The sequence below is a fragment of the Fusarium musae genome, chromosome 9 (assembly GCF_019915245.1).
Source record: "Fusarium musae strain F31 chromosome 9, whole genome shotgun sequence".
NCBI classification, from domain to species: domain Eukaryota; kingdom Fungi; phylum Ascomycota; class Sordariomycetes; order Hypocreales; family Nectriaceae; genus Fusarium; species Fusarium musae.
In genome coordinates this window covers 906891-923705 of record NC_058395.1, presented here as the reverse complement: position 1 = coordinate 923705, position 16815 = coordinate 906891, and the positions used below count along the sequence as shown (strand labels likewise).

At 48.2% G+C, this 16815-nt stretch overlaps 4 protein-coding genes across 4 annotated transcripts; 2 read left to right on the top strand and 2 right to left on the bottom strand.

Moving 5' to 3' along the window:
* Positions 1-2420: 2420 nt before the first annotated feature.
* On the bottom strand, positions 2421-3344 carry J7337_011565 (uncharacterized protein; the record flags this gene model as incomplete). Its single annotated transcript, XM_044829102.1, has 2 exons — positions 2421-2669; positions 2721-3344. 2 exons carry the CDS (start codon positions 3342-3344, stop codon positions 2421-2423), a joined length of 873 nt encoding a protein of 290 aa, XP_044675777.1.
* A 4864-nt stretch (positions 3345-8208) lies between these two features.
* GB1 (Guanine nucleotide-binding protein subunit beta) lies at positions 8209-9620 on the bottom strand (the record flags this gene model as incomplete). Its single annotated transcript, XM_044829101.1, has 5 exons — positions 8209-8229; positions 8285-8404; positions 8475-8564; positions 8620-9338; positions 9491-9620. 5 exons carry the CDS (start codon positions 9618-9620, stop codon positions 8209-8211), a joined length of 1080 nt encoding a protein of 359 aa, XP_044675776.1.
* Positions 9621-14832: 5212 nt separating this feature from the next.
* Positions 14833-15239, top strand: J7337_011563 (uncharacterized protein; the record flags this gene model as incomplete). Its single annotated transcript, XM_044829100.1, has 2 exons — positions 14833-14866; positions 14944-15239. The coding sequence occupies 2 exons, from the start codon at positions 14833-14835 to the stop codon at positions 15237-15239; spliced, it is 330 nt and encodes a 109-aa protein (XP_044675775.1).
* A 368-nt stretch (positions 15240-15607) lies between these two features.
* J7337_011562 (uncharacterized protein) lies at positions 15608-16734 on the top strand (the record flags this gene model as incomplete). The annotated part of the gene is made up of 2 exons (XM_044829099.1): positions 15608-15636; positions 15699-16734. The coding sequence occupies 2 exons, from the start codon at positions 15608-15610 to the stop codon at positions 16732-16734; spliced, it is 1065 nt and encodes a 354-aa protein (XP_044675774.1).
* Positions 16735-16815: the final 81 nt, after the last annotated feature.

Genomic DNA, 16815 nt, shown 5'->3' with positions numbered 1-16815 from the left:
TGATGGCGGGGGAAGCCTGGAGGAATATTGTGGAAGAACAGATGTGAATGTATTCTTGTTTCGTGCTTGTGGAAAGCTTAGGTTGAGGAGAGAAAGGAAGAGAACTAACAGGCGAAGACGGAGTCACAAAAATGTGGCCTCAACGCAGTCTGGAAGTATCGTTGTTCCAGGTTGCTCCGGGTCCGTGAGGTCCAATGTTGGCGAAGGCGTATAGACTGACTGAGCTTGGCCTGCTTCGCTCGCTGCCTGGGGCTGTCTGTCAGCCGAAAAGAGGTGGGGATATGGTTATTGTGTGCACTTTACGTGGCAGAGGTTGGTCAAATAGAGCGCCAGCGTGTTGCTGAGGTCAAAAACTCAAATCCAAAGGTTCCTGCTTTGTTGTGCTGTTGCGATGAATTGTGTCGCTGGGGCTGACTATGTATGATGATGGCGCACAGTCTGGGGTTCGGGTTGTGAGGATAAGCTCGGGCTTTGAAGCTGATAAGATGATACTGTATGTCCTTTGCTGGTGTCAGAAGAATGGGCTCTTTTAGATACTATAGTTACGTAGCTGAAAGAGTCAATAGCAGGTCGTATTGAAGGACAGGAGAAGATGGAAGAGAAGGAGAAGAAGAGGATGGATGGATGGATAAGGCAGGCGAGATAGATACATATTCAATCCCTCACTCAAGCTGCAGGTAAGGTAGCCAGCTGTGGATCGCTTTGAGCTTGATGAGCTTACATGACAGATGCTTTGAATTATGGCGTTGCCCTGAACCTAAAATACGTACTCTCCTTCTCATAGGGCTCTATAAACTTCAGCTCCAGCCCTTTACTTCTCTGTACAGAAGCAATGAAGCAATTTGAATCATCTATTCACCACCTCTCAAGGTTGTTGTGATGTGTTTGATGTCTTTCCCGTCCTCGTTGTCGTCACTTAAACCGGGGTCCTTGCTAGCACCAAAGGGGATCCATGCATTTCACGCCCATTTAGATAGGGAGACAGCTCCAGGGGGGGATATGCCCAAGTCAACCTGGGAAGTTTCAAGCTTTTTGTTAACTTTCAAGTGTGCAAATGTGAAAATATTTGGTCGAGTCACATACCTTGTACCACTTGTCAGCCTTTCTTCATCCTGTTTGTTTTCCACTCCCTGGTGACACGTCTCTGGCTGGATATTCAGTTTCCCATATCCCCAAGGTAACTTGACTTACCTACGGGCTTATCGCTTTGCATTGCACTATCGAACCCTGCAACCCCCACCATGAACCGTCGTGACCTCTTAGCGCAACTGCGGGGTATGATACTTCTGTTTCGGGCTGAAATAGCCCACTCATTAGACCTCGTGAGCAAACCTCCCGTCTCATCTGTTGTGCTGTCAGGTCAGTTTCGAGATAGACTTAACCGCCGAACCCGATTTCTTTTCTTCTACTTCGGTACTACTAATATTCAAGCGCGAGATAAGACTCACAGAAGAGTCATTTCACGAGCTTGTTAATTACACCATTCTCACCGCTATGGTTCACTCACATTGTTCAGCTATTCTACTTACACGATTCCCAAGACCAACAATAGCCAGCCAACAGACGCCATAAGATGCAGCCCCATGTCAGAATATTATTCTCATACGTATACGATATTCGTAGTATGACGTAAGATGCATTTGGTTGGGCCAATCGTCCTATTGTAACCCTTTCTGTGGAAAGAATGGCACCCCTAGTTGGATAACCTGCTCACGCAGGCGTCACAACACCAAAACGCAATATATCAGCCTTATCCAAAAGTGCCATTTCCATTAGAATAAAGCTGATGGAGAATAGGACCCAGAGCCCAACGCTTGTATAGGCTGACGTCTTGATTTAGGATATTGACAAAGGCTTGCTGTCCCGTCCCCTAATTGTTACTGGCTTACCATGCTCCCATATATCATCCAATCCTCGGCACACCAGACTGAAAGAGTTGCTTCACTTATAGCAACATTTCGAACTTCAAGAGGGGTAGTATAAATGATAAATTTTATGGGAATTCAATCGCTTTCTCCCATAAGGATTAGCCTATCCCAAGTACCCCAATGTCTACATGTCCACATAAAGGTAGGAGGGTATCTCTATCTGCATTGCGAAAGCCCAAATTCTATCCAAAAGCTCCAATATCATGCATTATGCTCGTGCACTCTTCTCTCAGTCAAGTTAGCTAGGTCCAGTATTCTAGCTCTTCCTCCTGCTGCATTCATATTCCATCGAAGAAACGTGATGCCAGTATAACATAAGAAATTTTGAGCGTGTCTTCCTCTCCGAGGTAGACCTGCCGCAGTGGTTGGGTATCGTAATCAAAGACATCAACTTGGAGTTATGTCCATGGGAATAATATAATGATTGTGTGTCGTAGACGTGGCCGCATTAAGGTGGTAAAGGTAATAATAAAGATGACATGACCCGGCACATTATAGAATAGTGTGTTTTTGTAGTAGTTGCTTTAACGATGAGGTGCCAAAAGTCTCATCGTCAGGGATCATCTCGATCAAGCCTGTCAAGTTGGCGAACAGGTCACCTTGGTTTCGATATCCGAGCATAGCGGGCACGGCAGCGTTATCGAATTCTATCTCTTCGTAGTGAACCTTGACGAAGTGAACCTCGGGGTTGGTCTTGACAATGGGCATGAGTGCTGACTCGATAGTAGCAGAGACCTCACACTGGACGAGTTAGCAAGATGTTGGTTCAAGGAACGGTGGATCAAAGCATACCTCATGATCATACACAAACACGACAACAGTTGTTTCCCTTCCAACCTTCTCAATGGCGTCGAGGTATCCGAGGGCATCAACCTCATCTAGTCGGCCATAGATGCGTACACTGGGACTTGTTCGTCGATTTCTGACAGATCGGCTGGCCTCGCTCTCAAGCTCACGTCGTCGGCTCTCGCGCCACTCAGCAAGGAAGGCCTCCTCGTCGGCATCACTTGCGCTCTTCGCATCGTCATCGCTGCTCTCGGTATCGCTCTTGACGGGAGTGGGAGCTTCAATGCCGAAGATGCTGTTGCGGGCAGTGCGGACTCGGTGTCGCCACTTGTTCTTACGGGCAGCCTCGTAGTTCCGCGCATCGGCAATGACTCCCTTGACGCCAGTAGCGCGGCCGCTGTCGAAAGAGACAGGAGGGAGCTTGATCTCGGAGGCGCCAGCGCCGGTGAGGCGATCAACAGTAGGCATACGCATTGCGTTATCGATCTGGGCGTTACGGAAAACGTCTTCTTCGGAAAGATCTTGGTGGTTCTTGAGATCGGGATCGTCACGGTCCTCAGGGTGGAGGGTTTCGCGATATGTATTCTTGGCGACCAGGTCGTTAAACTCTTCTTGAGCGGCAGTTGACATGATGGGCAGATTTGGGGGGAGGGGGGGAGGTTTAATATGTATGTGTCTCGCAAAAAGCGCAGAGGTGAAGATGGTCAATGCCAAAACAGCGTCCAGGGCCGAACTTGGAAACACAAGTGTTGTATCGTTCTGGAAGATGTGGAGAAGGGGGGTTAAGGCACACAAAGGCGAAATCCGAGTTAGAGAAGACCACGCAAACAGGAGTTTATCGATACAGGCAAGGATATGACCAGGAACAGGGCGGTGAGATGAGCGAAAAGCCTGGATCCAAGGGTCAAATTGTCAACAGGTGACGAGGCAATCCAAGTCTAAGGGGATGGGATCCTCTTTTTCCGAGCTTGGTTGGTTTCAGAATTTGAGTCTTTGGTGAAGGAATGTTTAAGGAGGCATGCAATCGACGAGAAACAGTAGAGGAATACGGTCGAGCCACCTGATGATCTGTCCTGGAAACGGTGCAGAGGGCGCAAGACTCGGGCGGAGCAGGGATTGAGCGCTCGTTGCAGCCCGCCGAAATAGAAACGCCTTCACTCGGTTCGAATGGATATGGAAATGAGTATGACATTTCGGGCAGTTGGTGGATTGCGCACCAATTAGATTGTGGAATAGTAAGCTGAGTCTGGTGATGCTAATACCAACCATAACCTTAAGATATGCCTTAAAGCAGCCTTTAGAATTGTATTAATGCAGATCTCTTGATAGCCACCTCCTCGATCAAGATAGACTCGGTAGAGCACATTCCCCAATGGTTCTCTGACCGCCCATCAAGATTTCCTTTCATCATTAGGTCTTAAAGTCTTCTAATGCGACGACAATAAGACACAATGGCCACAGAATGGCTCTTCAAATGTAAGCCACGCAAGTACCTAATCAGGGGTGGGATAGCTCCAGATTAAGCAAGGATCCAGGGTTCACAACGGCTTTTTCTTCACTTAGGGCAAAAGGCTACATACGACCATACGACCATACGTCCTCTGTGTTATTAATCGGCATGGCCGGATATGGATGCTACAGATGGATGGCAAATGGTCGATGATGTTGCATTTCGTTCCGGGACGGGTCACCTGGCCCGAGGAGTTGATGGGACTAAATTGCTGAAGAAGTTGCTGAAATGAGATTTTGATGCGGCAAAGTCGCACCAGTGAGTGTCAGCAGTCAGATGGATGGGCTGTTCAGTTGCATTCAGGGGCAAATGCGACGAAAGGTAACGTATCAGTTTATGACATGTGGCAGAGGAATGCGTGCGTTGCTTTGGTTGTTTTGACAATACGATCTGATGGTAAATCAAGACGTGAAGAGACCACTCATGGTTGGGTCACCAGATCATGATCGTATTAAAACTTGACCTCATCTGATCTGAGCTTGAAGTGCATCAAACAAAGCGCCCAAGGCAACGGAACCATCCACATCCACACTCAGTCACATCAAGCTCTGCGACAATCCAGAAACGGACTCGGCAATGCCACGGGTTCCTGACATGAAGTTACAGGGTCCGATACCCAATCAATCTTATATCTTCAGCCAATCATAAGCAGATACCGTAATCCACGCTGCCAGGTACGACATGGGTTTCATCTCCAGGCTGAGCAAAAGCCAACGCCAACATCAAAGATACTCGGAGAATTCCTTTTATCATAACATCATTCGCAAGCATTATCGAAATCAAGTCAAGCTCATCACGAGTTTCTGCCTCTTAGAGACCCGTGCACTGCCTCTCTTATTATGTACTCACTCCCCAACGTCGTAGCATAAGCATGACCCGGCTTCTTCATCTCCAGGTCCAATTGAGGCTATAGGGCCGCTAGCGTATTCCGCAGTTGTTTCACGATCTCGTTTCAAGCCAGGACATGGATCCAATTGGATAACTACGGTCAAGGAAATAACTGAAGCCGAGGATAGCGGCACGCGACTCCTGCTTCGACATGACGACTACGATCGTGGCGTCAACACGGAACGTCAAGGCAGGCGGTGACAAAGCTTGGACTTGTACATGACAGCGGTCAGGCTCTTTGTCTGCTTCAGTTGTGAATCACAACCTGAAGATGAATGGATGCATTGTTGTCTGTGTTGCCAAAACAATGCAAAGAGTCATAGCAACCAACAGCGGTGAATCCTCGCCTGGTATCTTCTGCCAAAGCATTGTTTACATCTCGAAGTCACTTTCGAATATTGAAAGTCATCCATGCCTCGATCTTCGACAGTACGAATCTTGTGCTTGGACGCGTTGGTCTGACAGCTCAGATCGGTCAACCTCACTGACCCAGGCCTTGCAAGTCGCTGTTGTAAAATAAGCAAAAATATTGACCAAGGTTCCCTTCTCTCAGCTCCTGATGGTCTTTTAACGCGTTTCCAATCCTTCTAATGCACATCATCACAAGCAATGACCATACTGCTCTTATTTCCCCAGACCCAGCCTCGTCAATAACATCATGGCATGGCCGAGGCTGACTGACTCATGCGAGGCACAATCAATGGCAGTTTGCTATCAGAACCTTATGCCACCGCTACTTTATTCATACCTAGTATAGCTCGGTATTGGCTGCAGCTGTCATGAGAACTTCATATGTCATAAATTACAAGGTGTTGCTGGCGGGGTCCTTTACATGGTCAAAGCCGTTGGATAATCTATGCTTCGGCTTCCCCGAAGCCTTCTAGAACGATAACCGTCTTACTTAGGACCCTGCTTCTGATTGCACTTTGATCAATCGGTTTTAGCATTGATCAGTTCCTGGACACATGTCACAACTGTTAAGTTATGCCACGAATTGCAACAGTTCAGCTTCACATACTGTTAGTCTCACCCGCACCGCCAACAAGCGATGTATAGTGTCGAATGCATTCATGGCATGCCTTCTTCCAAGTAGCCCTCGGGCCATTGTAAGACACGGGCTTTGTGATACCATCCTTTGACAACACATCTCGTCTATATCCCGTGACGCATCGTCCTACGTGAAGTATCTATCTTGGTTATCGTGTTCTTTATCCTGGTTCTGAGTACGTCACGGCTGATTTCATCGTCTACTTGACCTTGTTTGTGCTCTCGTCAAGTATTGTGCTGGGATGGTCCTAGTCCTACTTGACTATCGTAACTGGTGAAAGAGAAACAAGTGACACCTTCATTGCCGTGGATTTCGACAGACTGGTTATACTACCTGTCTTATCAATGCCCGCAAGTTTTTTTCAGTCCCGTTATTCGTGTTCTTCGGTAGGTATATATGACAAGATTTGTGGAAGTCCATGTGTGTGTCCCCAACTTGGTTCTGTTATCTGAGAATAGCATCATCTTTCCACATGCGGGAACCATTTTCGCAGTCTTCCCTGAATTCCTATGACTTTCCCAGCTTTATACCTAAAACGGTGGAAGTACTGATAGTTAACGAGTGAGCACCGTCCTTCGCGTATTTTCAACCCTCACTAGACTGGATTGTCAAGGCACTTGGAGGAGACAGTCATACAATGACAAGAGCCATTCTCTGTGATATGCTAAGTATCCTTTAACCTAATTCCCCAAGACGGACTTGACATGTGCTACCGGTCACCGAGACGAGCACCAAACATCATTCGTTAGTAACAATGTGCTTATGACAGACAACGGGACCCTAGTTGTATCATTCAGCCAACATTTTATGGAGTTCATTTAACGGGAGCCATCATCTAATGCCACAAACTCGTAGATCCCCAGTCTCGTTGTATCATCAGAAACCTGTAGGTAAAGCTCACTTGTCCCTTATATCATAAACCAATTTCCACACATTATGTCAAGCCTCCGGACAAGAAAAACGGGATAAGTGCGGAATGTTGACGTGCAACTTTATTAGAATGTCTATTTCGTTCCTTCTACAGCACCTACGTATCATATATAGTAGCTGCATTACTTTACACACACGTCCGACAGCAAATACACTATGCGACTGGTGACGCTTGTCTCCCTTTTTAGTGATCGTGTTCCACTAAGCTCTCCTAGCCAAAGCCTGCCCAATGGTAATAACTGTCGGAAGCAACAGTGATGAGATAGCAATAGCGATACCAGCAGGTGTGCCATCAATATACCGTTGTCAGAGCTTGCCCTAACCCCACTGGAAACCCTTTGCCATATAGATTCGATAAACAGTTTATTTGAACTCGTCGAGACCAGTGATCCAGTCGGAGCTTTCAAGTTCGTGCTCAGCACCAAGACTCAGGCCTCAAGTTGACACAGCAATGGGGACATTGGCAAAGATTCGCAGTGGCAGGAGAAAAGGCGTAAAGTTTTGAAACATCATGATGTATTATCTCGAGGTCTGAAATTTTTGCTCGGTATAGCCGTCAACTCCTATGGATTCCCCTCACATAAAATCGTCCCCCACGGCATTGCAGATCTTGGCTCCTTGAATTATTCGTTTGCAGTAGAAACGGCCCGGAACCGAAAGACATGTGCCGTCGAGTCGATACGCATACAAAGGGCAACTGAACAGAGGAAACCCATCCAATAATACAACCACCCATTACTAACAGCCCGCGTTGTGTCAGAAAAGGGGAACTATGGTGCAGAGAATTTTGCAGGTGCGAGAAAAAACATGAAACGGGGAAAACAATAAATAGGGAATAATGAAAAGGAGGTATCGCATCAGCCAGTGTATTTTCTTCCCCAAGTCCACCACGAATAATCGAGTCCGGCTGGGGAAAGTCGTCGGTAAGGGTATGTGTTAAAGGTAAGGTGCGGTTCGTCACGTCGTCCTGCATTCGCTAGTAGTCGCGATCAAGGTAGGCGTCCTTGGATTTCGGATTCGATGGGCAATATAGTCGTTCGAACACAGATGGTATAGTCGCCGCGGCACGTACTGGCATTTATATATCCAGACAAAAGGTTCATAGTCGCAAAGAACAATTAGTAGGCCCAGATTTTAAGCTATTGTTGTTAGTCGATATGCTCTTGGCGTACGATCTTGTTGACAGAAACTTACCAGAGAATCCCAAGATCCTGTGCACAAGCTTGTGCCATCGTTGCTTACACCCAAGCAGCTGACACGGTTCTCGTGGCCAACGAGAGAGCCAACCTTCTCGCCTCGAGTAATATCCCAAACCTAATAGCCATGTTAGCTCACGAGTTCCAGAGAAGATGAGCTTGTAATCACAAGCACAAATATGCCTTACCTTGCACTCAAAGTCATCGTAACCAGCGAAAAGAAGGCGACCTGATACAGATGTAGCCACCGAGGTGATACCACAGAGAATAGACTCGGACTGCCAATTGCGTTAGTCGAAGTCAAAGAACCAATCTGCTAAAATCCACGCTTACTCCGTAAAGGTTAAGTTCGCGATCAGCGCGGATATCGAAGAGACGACAAGTAGCATCATCAGATCCGGTCACGAAAGAGTGTCCGTCAGGGAAGAATTGGATGGCGTTGATATCAGACTCATGGCCAGCAAAGGTCTGGACGGCCTTTCCAGCGCGAATATCCCAAAGCTTGGCGAAAGCATCACAAGCACCAGAGATGAAGGTGTTTTGGTTGGTAGGGTTAAGGCTGATGCTCATCACATCACCAAGATGGTCAGCAAACTCAGTAACCTTCTGGCCCGTCTCAATATCCCACTTCATACAGGTCATGTCACCAGAAGATGTTAGGATGCTGCGGTCATTGATGAATCGACAGCAAGAAAGATAGCCAGCGTGACCAGAGAGCTCACGGGCAACACGGGTAGGGCCATCGCGTTGCTGGTTCAGGTTGTAAATGGAGCAGATGTTATCGAGACCACCGCAAGCCACGAAGTTACCACTGGGAGCATAGGCGCAAGTCATAACCCAGGAGGAGCGCAGGGGAATGGCGTGGACCTTGTTGGTGGTATAGGCGTCCCAAATGATGAGCTTGCCATCTTGAGAAGCAGAAACCAGGTGCCTCCTGTCGGTCGACCAGTGCATGGCGTAAATCTTAGCCAAGTGACCCTTCAGTGTTCGCTTGGCTTTCATAAGCTGGTTCTTAGGGATAGGCTCATGAGCCTGTTGTGCGACAGCACGAACTAAACAATTGAGAAGGACCAAGTTAGCATTGATTCATAGATAAGAATGATATGCCGGCAAGACACGTGTCGATAAATATCATTGTTGATAGTCATGGTTGTTTCGTTTCCCAGCGGATTTCGGGACCACTAGGCAATCGGGAAGCACGTACGAGTTGTGTCGGCGAGATCATCCTTCTTCCTCTTAATTCGGTCCTTCAGAGTTTCGGCTTCGCGACGAGCCTGCTGAATTCGCGACTGCATAGCCTCGGGGGAGACATCGTTGTTGCCTTGAGAGTTCATCGTGATCGACCAGTCAACTTTTGTTGTCGGATGGTTTACGCGCGACGGGAGGTGAGATTGGACGATCACCGAGGGCCAAGGGGCGGTGTCGATAGATGAATCGAGGGAAGCGGCGACGATACTCAGATGGAAGTCGAGCTCAGGTCGAGCAGCAGAAAAGAGCGACTTTCGAGGGGAGAAATTGACGATGGGCGAAAACAGGAGCTCGGCCGGCTGAGGTTGGTGGATGGATGGAAATGGGCGAAATGCAATGCAAATGCAAGTGGAGAGGGAAAAGGCCGGAGGAGAGAGAGGAGCTGGAGGAGAGAGGACGGGAGTGAGGAGGATTCTTAGTGGTAGGGGCCTTTAGGGGGGAGGGAATGTGAGCTACAGACCCGACTACAGATGGGACTACCTGCAAGTAGGTACATACAGTACAAGCAGGTCCGGGCAGGGGGGCGTGTGCTTCCATTTGAGTGGGTAATCCCAACCTGGGTGAGAGTGGACGAGTGAGTGGGCGCGGGCTCGACTTGGCCAGTGGCAGAGGCAGAGGCAGAGGCAGCGGTAACAATAATAATGTCCGCAGGCAGATTAATGACCTAGGTACTTCAAGCAAGCTTCAATTGGCAAGGCAAATCGAGCGTACCTTATTAAGGCACGGTTCGGATACAGATTACGGCAGCATGCTACCTACCTATAGTACCTTGAGATACTAACGTAGGTACTAACTAACTGCTAGAGTCACCACCAAGTAACCACCGAAGTATAGAAGGATGAATGATAGCCCTCAACTGGGGCAACATCCAACTTGCTGCTCGTCTTGTTCTCAAGGTCGAGAGAGACATAAAAATTCGATCATGGTCAGTTTGACTCAATCGTAACCGCCATCATCTTCACTGCCCGTAATCCAATTCTTGACTACCTCGTAGAGTTTACCAGCTGACCACAATACCAGTAGCTTTTCAGTATGTCTCAGTCGACTCCAGTTCATCCGTTTTCAGGTACACAAGATTCTGGGGATCTATCCACCAAACATCAAGTACCCGCGAGCCTACCAAAAAAAAAAAGCCCCGCCATCAATTTACAGTGGGTGCTTTCTGCTGCACGAACCTGCAGCTAGAAAGAACCCTGCGGCCGTCGCCGTCGCCCCGACCCTTTTTGTCCACTCCATCCAATCCCACCTCCCTCTCCAGCTCAAGCTCGATTCATCCGCTCAAACACCATCAACTTTATATACCGCACCACAGCTTGCACTATCTACATCATCATATTAACCAGATATTTTGATCAATTGACCGAACATACTCCCATAAAGAATTGCTCAGTGGGTGACCCTGCCACAGCAATGCTCCTATCTGGCCACACAACAATGAGACCCATCGGTCGTTTCCGTTGCCCTACAAGTTGCAAGCACAACAGCGATTCGAGATAAATCAGCCCCTGACCTCGTCCTCGTCCTAGCCATCGCCAACTGAGCCCACGGTGCCCACCCAAGCTTCCAACAGAAGCTCACCCCGTCCACTGAGCGGCCGAGACAGGTCGTCCTGGCAGCGAACAGGGCTAGAGCCTCGCCCCAGAGCGGAGGGTCTTAACCCGAGCTGGGTAGGCGGAGGACTCAAAGGCGCACCACCCAAGCCAGATTACTACCCAGATTGCGCCCACTGCATGCGTCCGCTTGCTAAAACTGCATCCACCAGAGCCACTGAGGTGATCTCCCGCCAAATTTGACCATCTTCGATAACCCAATGTTATCCATCCAAGTAACGAGGGCCAGCAGTTATCATATTACTATCAGAAACAGACTGTATAATCTCTCAAGACACTCGGGCAAACTTGGACTTCAGGTCTTTCCTCTTTCCCAAACCCTCAGCAAAGGCCCTGGCTTGCCGTCAATCTCTTGGCTAATGGACGATTTCTTGGATTCTGGAACTGCACCCTTCAGGGGAAGCAGCTCGTGTCTGCTTTCATTTTCATGGATGATTAGCAAATCACAGTTCATCTTGAGTACGGAGTACATATTTACTAGCTGCTGGTAGCTCGGGCCCATCTAAGACAAACCCAGAGCCCGCGCTACTTGTTGCCATCCAAGAGATGATCTTTCGCTTCGCTTCATAAGAAGCAGAAGCTAGTCCAAGAGTGCCAACTCCGTCTATGGCCATTTCCAAACCTGTCATGAGCTGGTTTCTGACACACGAAATTGGGCCTTGTCGACTCCACCAAGATAATTTAAATCCTCGCTGGCTAGTTTGCTCTCAGGCTCTGTACCGAAGGACCTCCCCGGAAAGGAGTTTCAGTGCCTCTGTTACTGGGGTTATAGTAAGTCACTACGTGGAAGGTCCTTGCAACGCACCTCTCATCTTACATACACACGGCTATCACGATTCACCATCCCACGTAGCTGGAATGGGAAGAAACGATTTTTTGCCCTGTTGGGTTTTGCTAGGTGGCCAATGCCCTTCCCCCATGGATGCTCCAAATCTTCGAATTGGCTTCCATTTTCTCACAGGGCTCTCAGGCATGTTAGTTGAGACCAGAATTCTGATATATGTCAGGTAAGTCCCCAATTGTTGAAGATTCGGCGACGATCTCATTTGAGACAACATTGAGACAAGATACATTGGACCCAAACTTCATCGATTCAAAGGAGCTGGTTCCATGCTATCTTAATAGCTTGTGCACTTCTCATGTTACTGTGTCTTCTCTATTCTGCGAATCAATACAAGTCATCCAATACTTCGCCCAACTTGGAGCACTTTGTGTCGTTTTTGTAAGAAGGGGAATCCGTTGATTCAATATCCTGCGTGGATCAAACAATGCTGCAAGCAAACCGGGGAACCGATGGATCCGGAGCACCTTGTGGGCCCGAGCCTCTATCCGTAGTCGAGCTCAGATGAACCCTGGCTTCTCGCAGAACGCAAAGCAGGCCTGTCCAGCAGTGAACTGAAATTCGGACCCTGTTGGTATCAGAACAGTTGGTGTCACATTTGGTCGCGTCCTGGCTGCCGATCAACCTTCTACTGAAAACGCTCAAATCAAAGAATGTCGCTGTTCACAGACAGTATTTATGTCTGGCGCTACTCAGGATCGAATCGTTGATAGAGCTACTCCTTTAGCCTGTGACACCAACGCCCACCCGCTCCTATATCCGTCGACTGCTCGTACGACTGCCATTCTGTGGCTCAAACTGGAGGTAGATGCAGGCAGCCGGCATCTGCGCCAACGTCCAAGTCCTAACACGGAGTTTACGCTCTTTCTTGTACATATCTCAGCCAAGTGTGTATGGGCGGTACAGTACCTGCAGCAAAGCACACGCAATTTCGACTGGGACTTTATGCATAGCGTAAGCCCATTAAAATATGTCGGAGCAAATGCGGATGTCAAAGTTTCACATACAATCCTATATGACATACGCATATACGGCAAGGCATCTAGACTCCAGTGCAACCAGATTCTGGGTTCATTCTCGACCGGCAGTTGCCCACCATCACAGTGACATTCTGTTTCTTATTACCGGAAATGCCTCTGGCGAAGTATGTATGCACTCGTGCCTTGTTCTGTCACTATTTGTCAAGCATGTTGGCACATCACCTCATGTACCCTGTGGCTTGAGGATTTACCTGGCTCTTAGCCTCTTGTCTAGTTTTTGCTGCTCGATCTGCTTGTTGCAGCGATCAGTGCAAAATATCAACGGCTTCAAGAGGCTCCAGCGCAATTTACTACGACCCCGAGATATCCACTTGCGTCCGTTACCGTGCTTGACAAGCCCCTGTAAGCCTGCATCTATGTATGTACCTAGATATAAAGTGAGGTCAACCCCCCGTCCCTGACCCATTCCTAGTCCGGCCAAGGATAATGAACGATGATGCCCCTTGATCAACTTTGCTCAGGGGTTTATTCGTTATTTAACTTTGGGATCTCTGTATCGAATGGGTCTGGTCCATCGATTTGCAGCAGTATTCTTCCGGTTAACATCCAGGCCCCATGTCTGGTGTGGCTAACATCATCACTAGCAATTTCGGCTCCATATCCACGTACGGCCCAGAGCAGGGGTCCTGTTATGAGGTGCTGCCAGATATCAGGCCAAGATTCGCAAAGACAGGCAATACCAATAATAAGTGAAGTCTTATATACCTGCTCCCTTCATCCATTTAGCCATCCCATTCGCGTCATTACAACCCGCCGCTCCGGTAGTTCTCACCCAAGGTGGTTTGCCGCGACTTCTGCAGTCCTCTATCATCCTGTACTCGGCCATGAGTCGAGTAATTATTTGGAGCCAGCCGGCTTGGCATCCCTTACTATGACCAGCTACGGAGTACTCATCGGCAGGACATCTCTTACCGAAGCCACATTTGACGAGTTGTTGGAGAGCTTCGAGCGTTGACCTCCATATCCTCCCCGGTGCACGACTCATGTCATACCTCCGCTTATTTCCTATTCAGACTCTCGTGCAACCATGGCCAATGGGTGGTGATTTTGATTGTCAAGAATTGGCTCCGTTCTCTATGCAACATATGCTTTGTAGCTACCCAGAGACGTATCATAATGTTGCTTTCAATGAAACAACAACTACATACATCTGTATCAATAGACTATCTGTGATGTAGCCTGGTCAAGTTGGATGTGTTGTTTAGCTGCCCCAGTCGCCAATTCTTTCTGTTGAGCTGGTGATATTGCGACCATGACTCAAGAACCATGAACCCTGCAGCAACACCCTCAACTGGGTGAATATGTGCTTTGACGCAGCCAGAGGTGTATGTAATGCAACACCAGTTATGGTTCTACTCCGTAAGGTAGTTACCAAGCCAATACGGTTCGATTGAATATACATAGGGCACTCTGAGTTTGAGCTAGAAGGTGCAGTCCTGATGACTGACGCACAGCAAATCTGGTATGAATACGAGGCTCATCAGCAGCACGTACCAGTATTACTTAAGGCACTACCCTATACCAACGGATACTATTCCCTTAAGCAACAAGACTTACATGACGAGGAAACTTGGACGCCACGAACCTGCAGCATCTTGCATATCTGGCTGTGTATGTAATACGAACAACCATGCAATGCAACAATTGGCACAGCGGCGTAAGCTGACTCACATATCTTGCCATGTCTCGGAATGAGAACGAGCTGAACATATGAAAAAGAGGCTCGACCCCAAAGTTAACGATATTTCCTTGATCTGACTGCCTCGCTCTCATACAATAGCCCTAAATCGACCAGAGCATGTTGAAAATGGAGATCCTTGACGTGGTAGTTGTTGGAGCAGGTAAGAGAATGGCATTCATATCAACTGAGATGTTAAAGGATCAGCAAAAAGACAGCAAGCAAGCCTACATATATCAGGTTGGGCTGGGCTGGCTGCGGCTAAGACTCGCCATCAGTTACACCCCGAAGAATCTCTGGCGGTCTTCGACTCAGCTGCTACACTTGGCGGCACTTGGGCGAAACATCGCCTTTATACAGGCCTGAAAACCAACAACATGTTGGGTACTTATCAGTACCCTGATTTCCCCATGGACACGGAAACTTATGGTGTCAAGCCTGGTCAGCACATTCCTGGCCAGATAGTGCACAGATGCCTGGAGGCCTATGCTCGACACTTTGATATATATGACAAGATCCGATTTGGTCACAAATGAGAGACAGCAGAACACCAGGAGAACGGCGGTTGGGTTCTAAGGGTAAGGGACATACAAGCTGGTGATAATATCAAGATCAAAGCCAGAAGACTGGTTCTCGCGACAGGTCTCACTTCTGAACCCTTTCTACCAATCTTCCGAGGCCAAGAGGACTTTGGAGCTCACATATTTCATGCAAAAGAGCTGTGCAACCATGAGGATACATACGGCACGGCCAAATCAGTGACAGTATTTGGAGGGATAAAGTCGGCTTGGGATATGGTATATTTATATGCCACCAAAGTATTCGAGTGAACTGGGTTATTCGAGGTTAGTAATCCTCTGAGGGCACAGCGAAGTGACTTTACTGACTCCTACAGAATCTGGCCATGGCCCTTCTTGGAATGCTCCTCCTTATGTCACGCCTCTCAAGAAATGGCTCGAGAAACTCGCCCATATAAGAATGTTGACATGGTTCAGTCCGTGCAACTGGGGTGCAGCATATGGTTACATGAAGACTCGCAACTTCTACCACGGAACATTCATTGAAAGAGCCATTGTCGACAAGTTCTGGAGCATCCTTGGTAACGACGTTATCACGCCCAACAAATACGACTCTCACTCTGAGACGGCCAAGCTCAAACCCTGGTCCAATGCCATGTTTGTGGCGACGAGTATAGGCATTCTCAACTACGAGAACGACTTTTTCGAGGTTGTCAAGGAAGGGTTGGTCAAGATACATATTGCTGATGTCGAACGGTTGAGTAAGCAGACAGTGCACTTGTCTGATGGCACGGGATTGCATACGGATGTGCTGTGCTGTGCAACAGGTTGGAAACATGTTCCTCCGATCAGATTCCTACCAGATGGGATCACTGAGGATATTGGGATGCCTCATACGCCGTCGCCGAGTTCGTTCCCTTACGCCTCAATCCTCGATCAGGTCGATAAGGAGATCTTCGACAAGTTCCCTCGTCTCAAGGACCAGCCCATACAGAAAGTGCAAAATAGCAAGTATCATACACTGCTAGAGGACAAAGGTCTCTCAAGTAATGATGATATCACGCCATCGACAGAGCTGACGCCATACACGCTATATCACTTCATCATCCCACCTTCAAGTCAGTTCCTCAAGACCCGAGATATTGCTTTCGTGGGAATGGTAGTCAACTTCAGCCACCCCATGGTTTCCCATGTCCAATCGCTCTGGATGAACGCTTTCTTCGATGAGATGATTCCAGCTCTCCCCCGAAATCCCTCACCAGAGTTTGTATCTCGATTCCAGCATGAGGCAGTGCCTAATAGTCGGTTCGGAAAATGGAGATACCCAAGTGGTTTTGGCCACAGCTTTCCAGACATTGTGTTTGATGCTGTTCCGTATCCGGACCTGCTGCTCAAGGACTTGGGTTTACCGATATACAGGAAGAATGGTGTATTTGCTGAGATGACGGATCCATATGGGCCAGACGATTATACGACGGTCGTGGATGAGTGGAAAGCAGGCAAAGCAAGTTGAGCCAGAGGCTCCATGGTATCAATGGGTACACGGGCTCGCTTATTGAAGGATGCCACAACAACACTAGATTAGGCAAGCTCC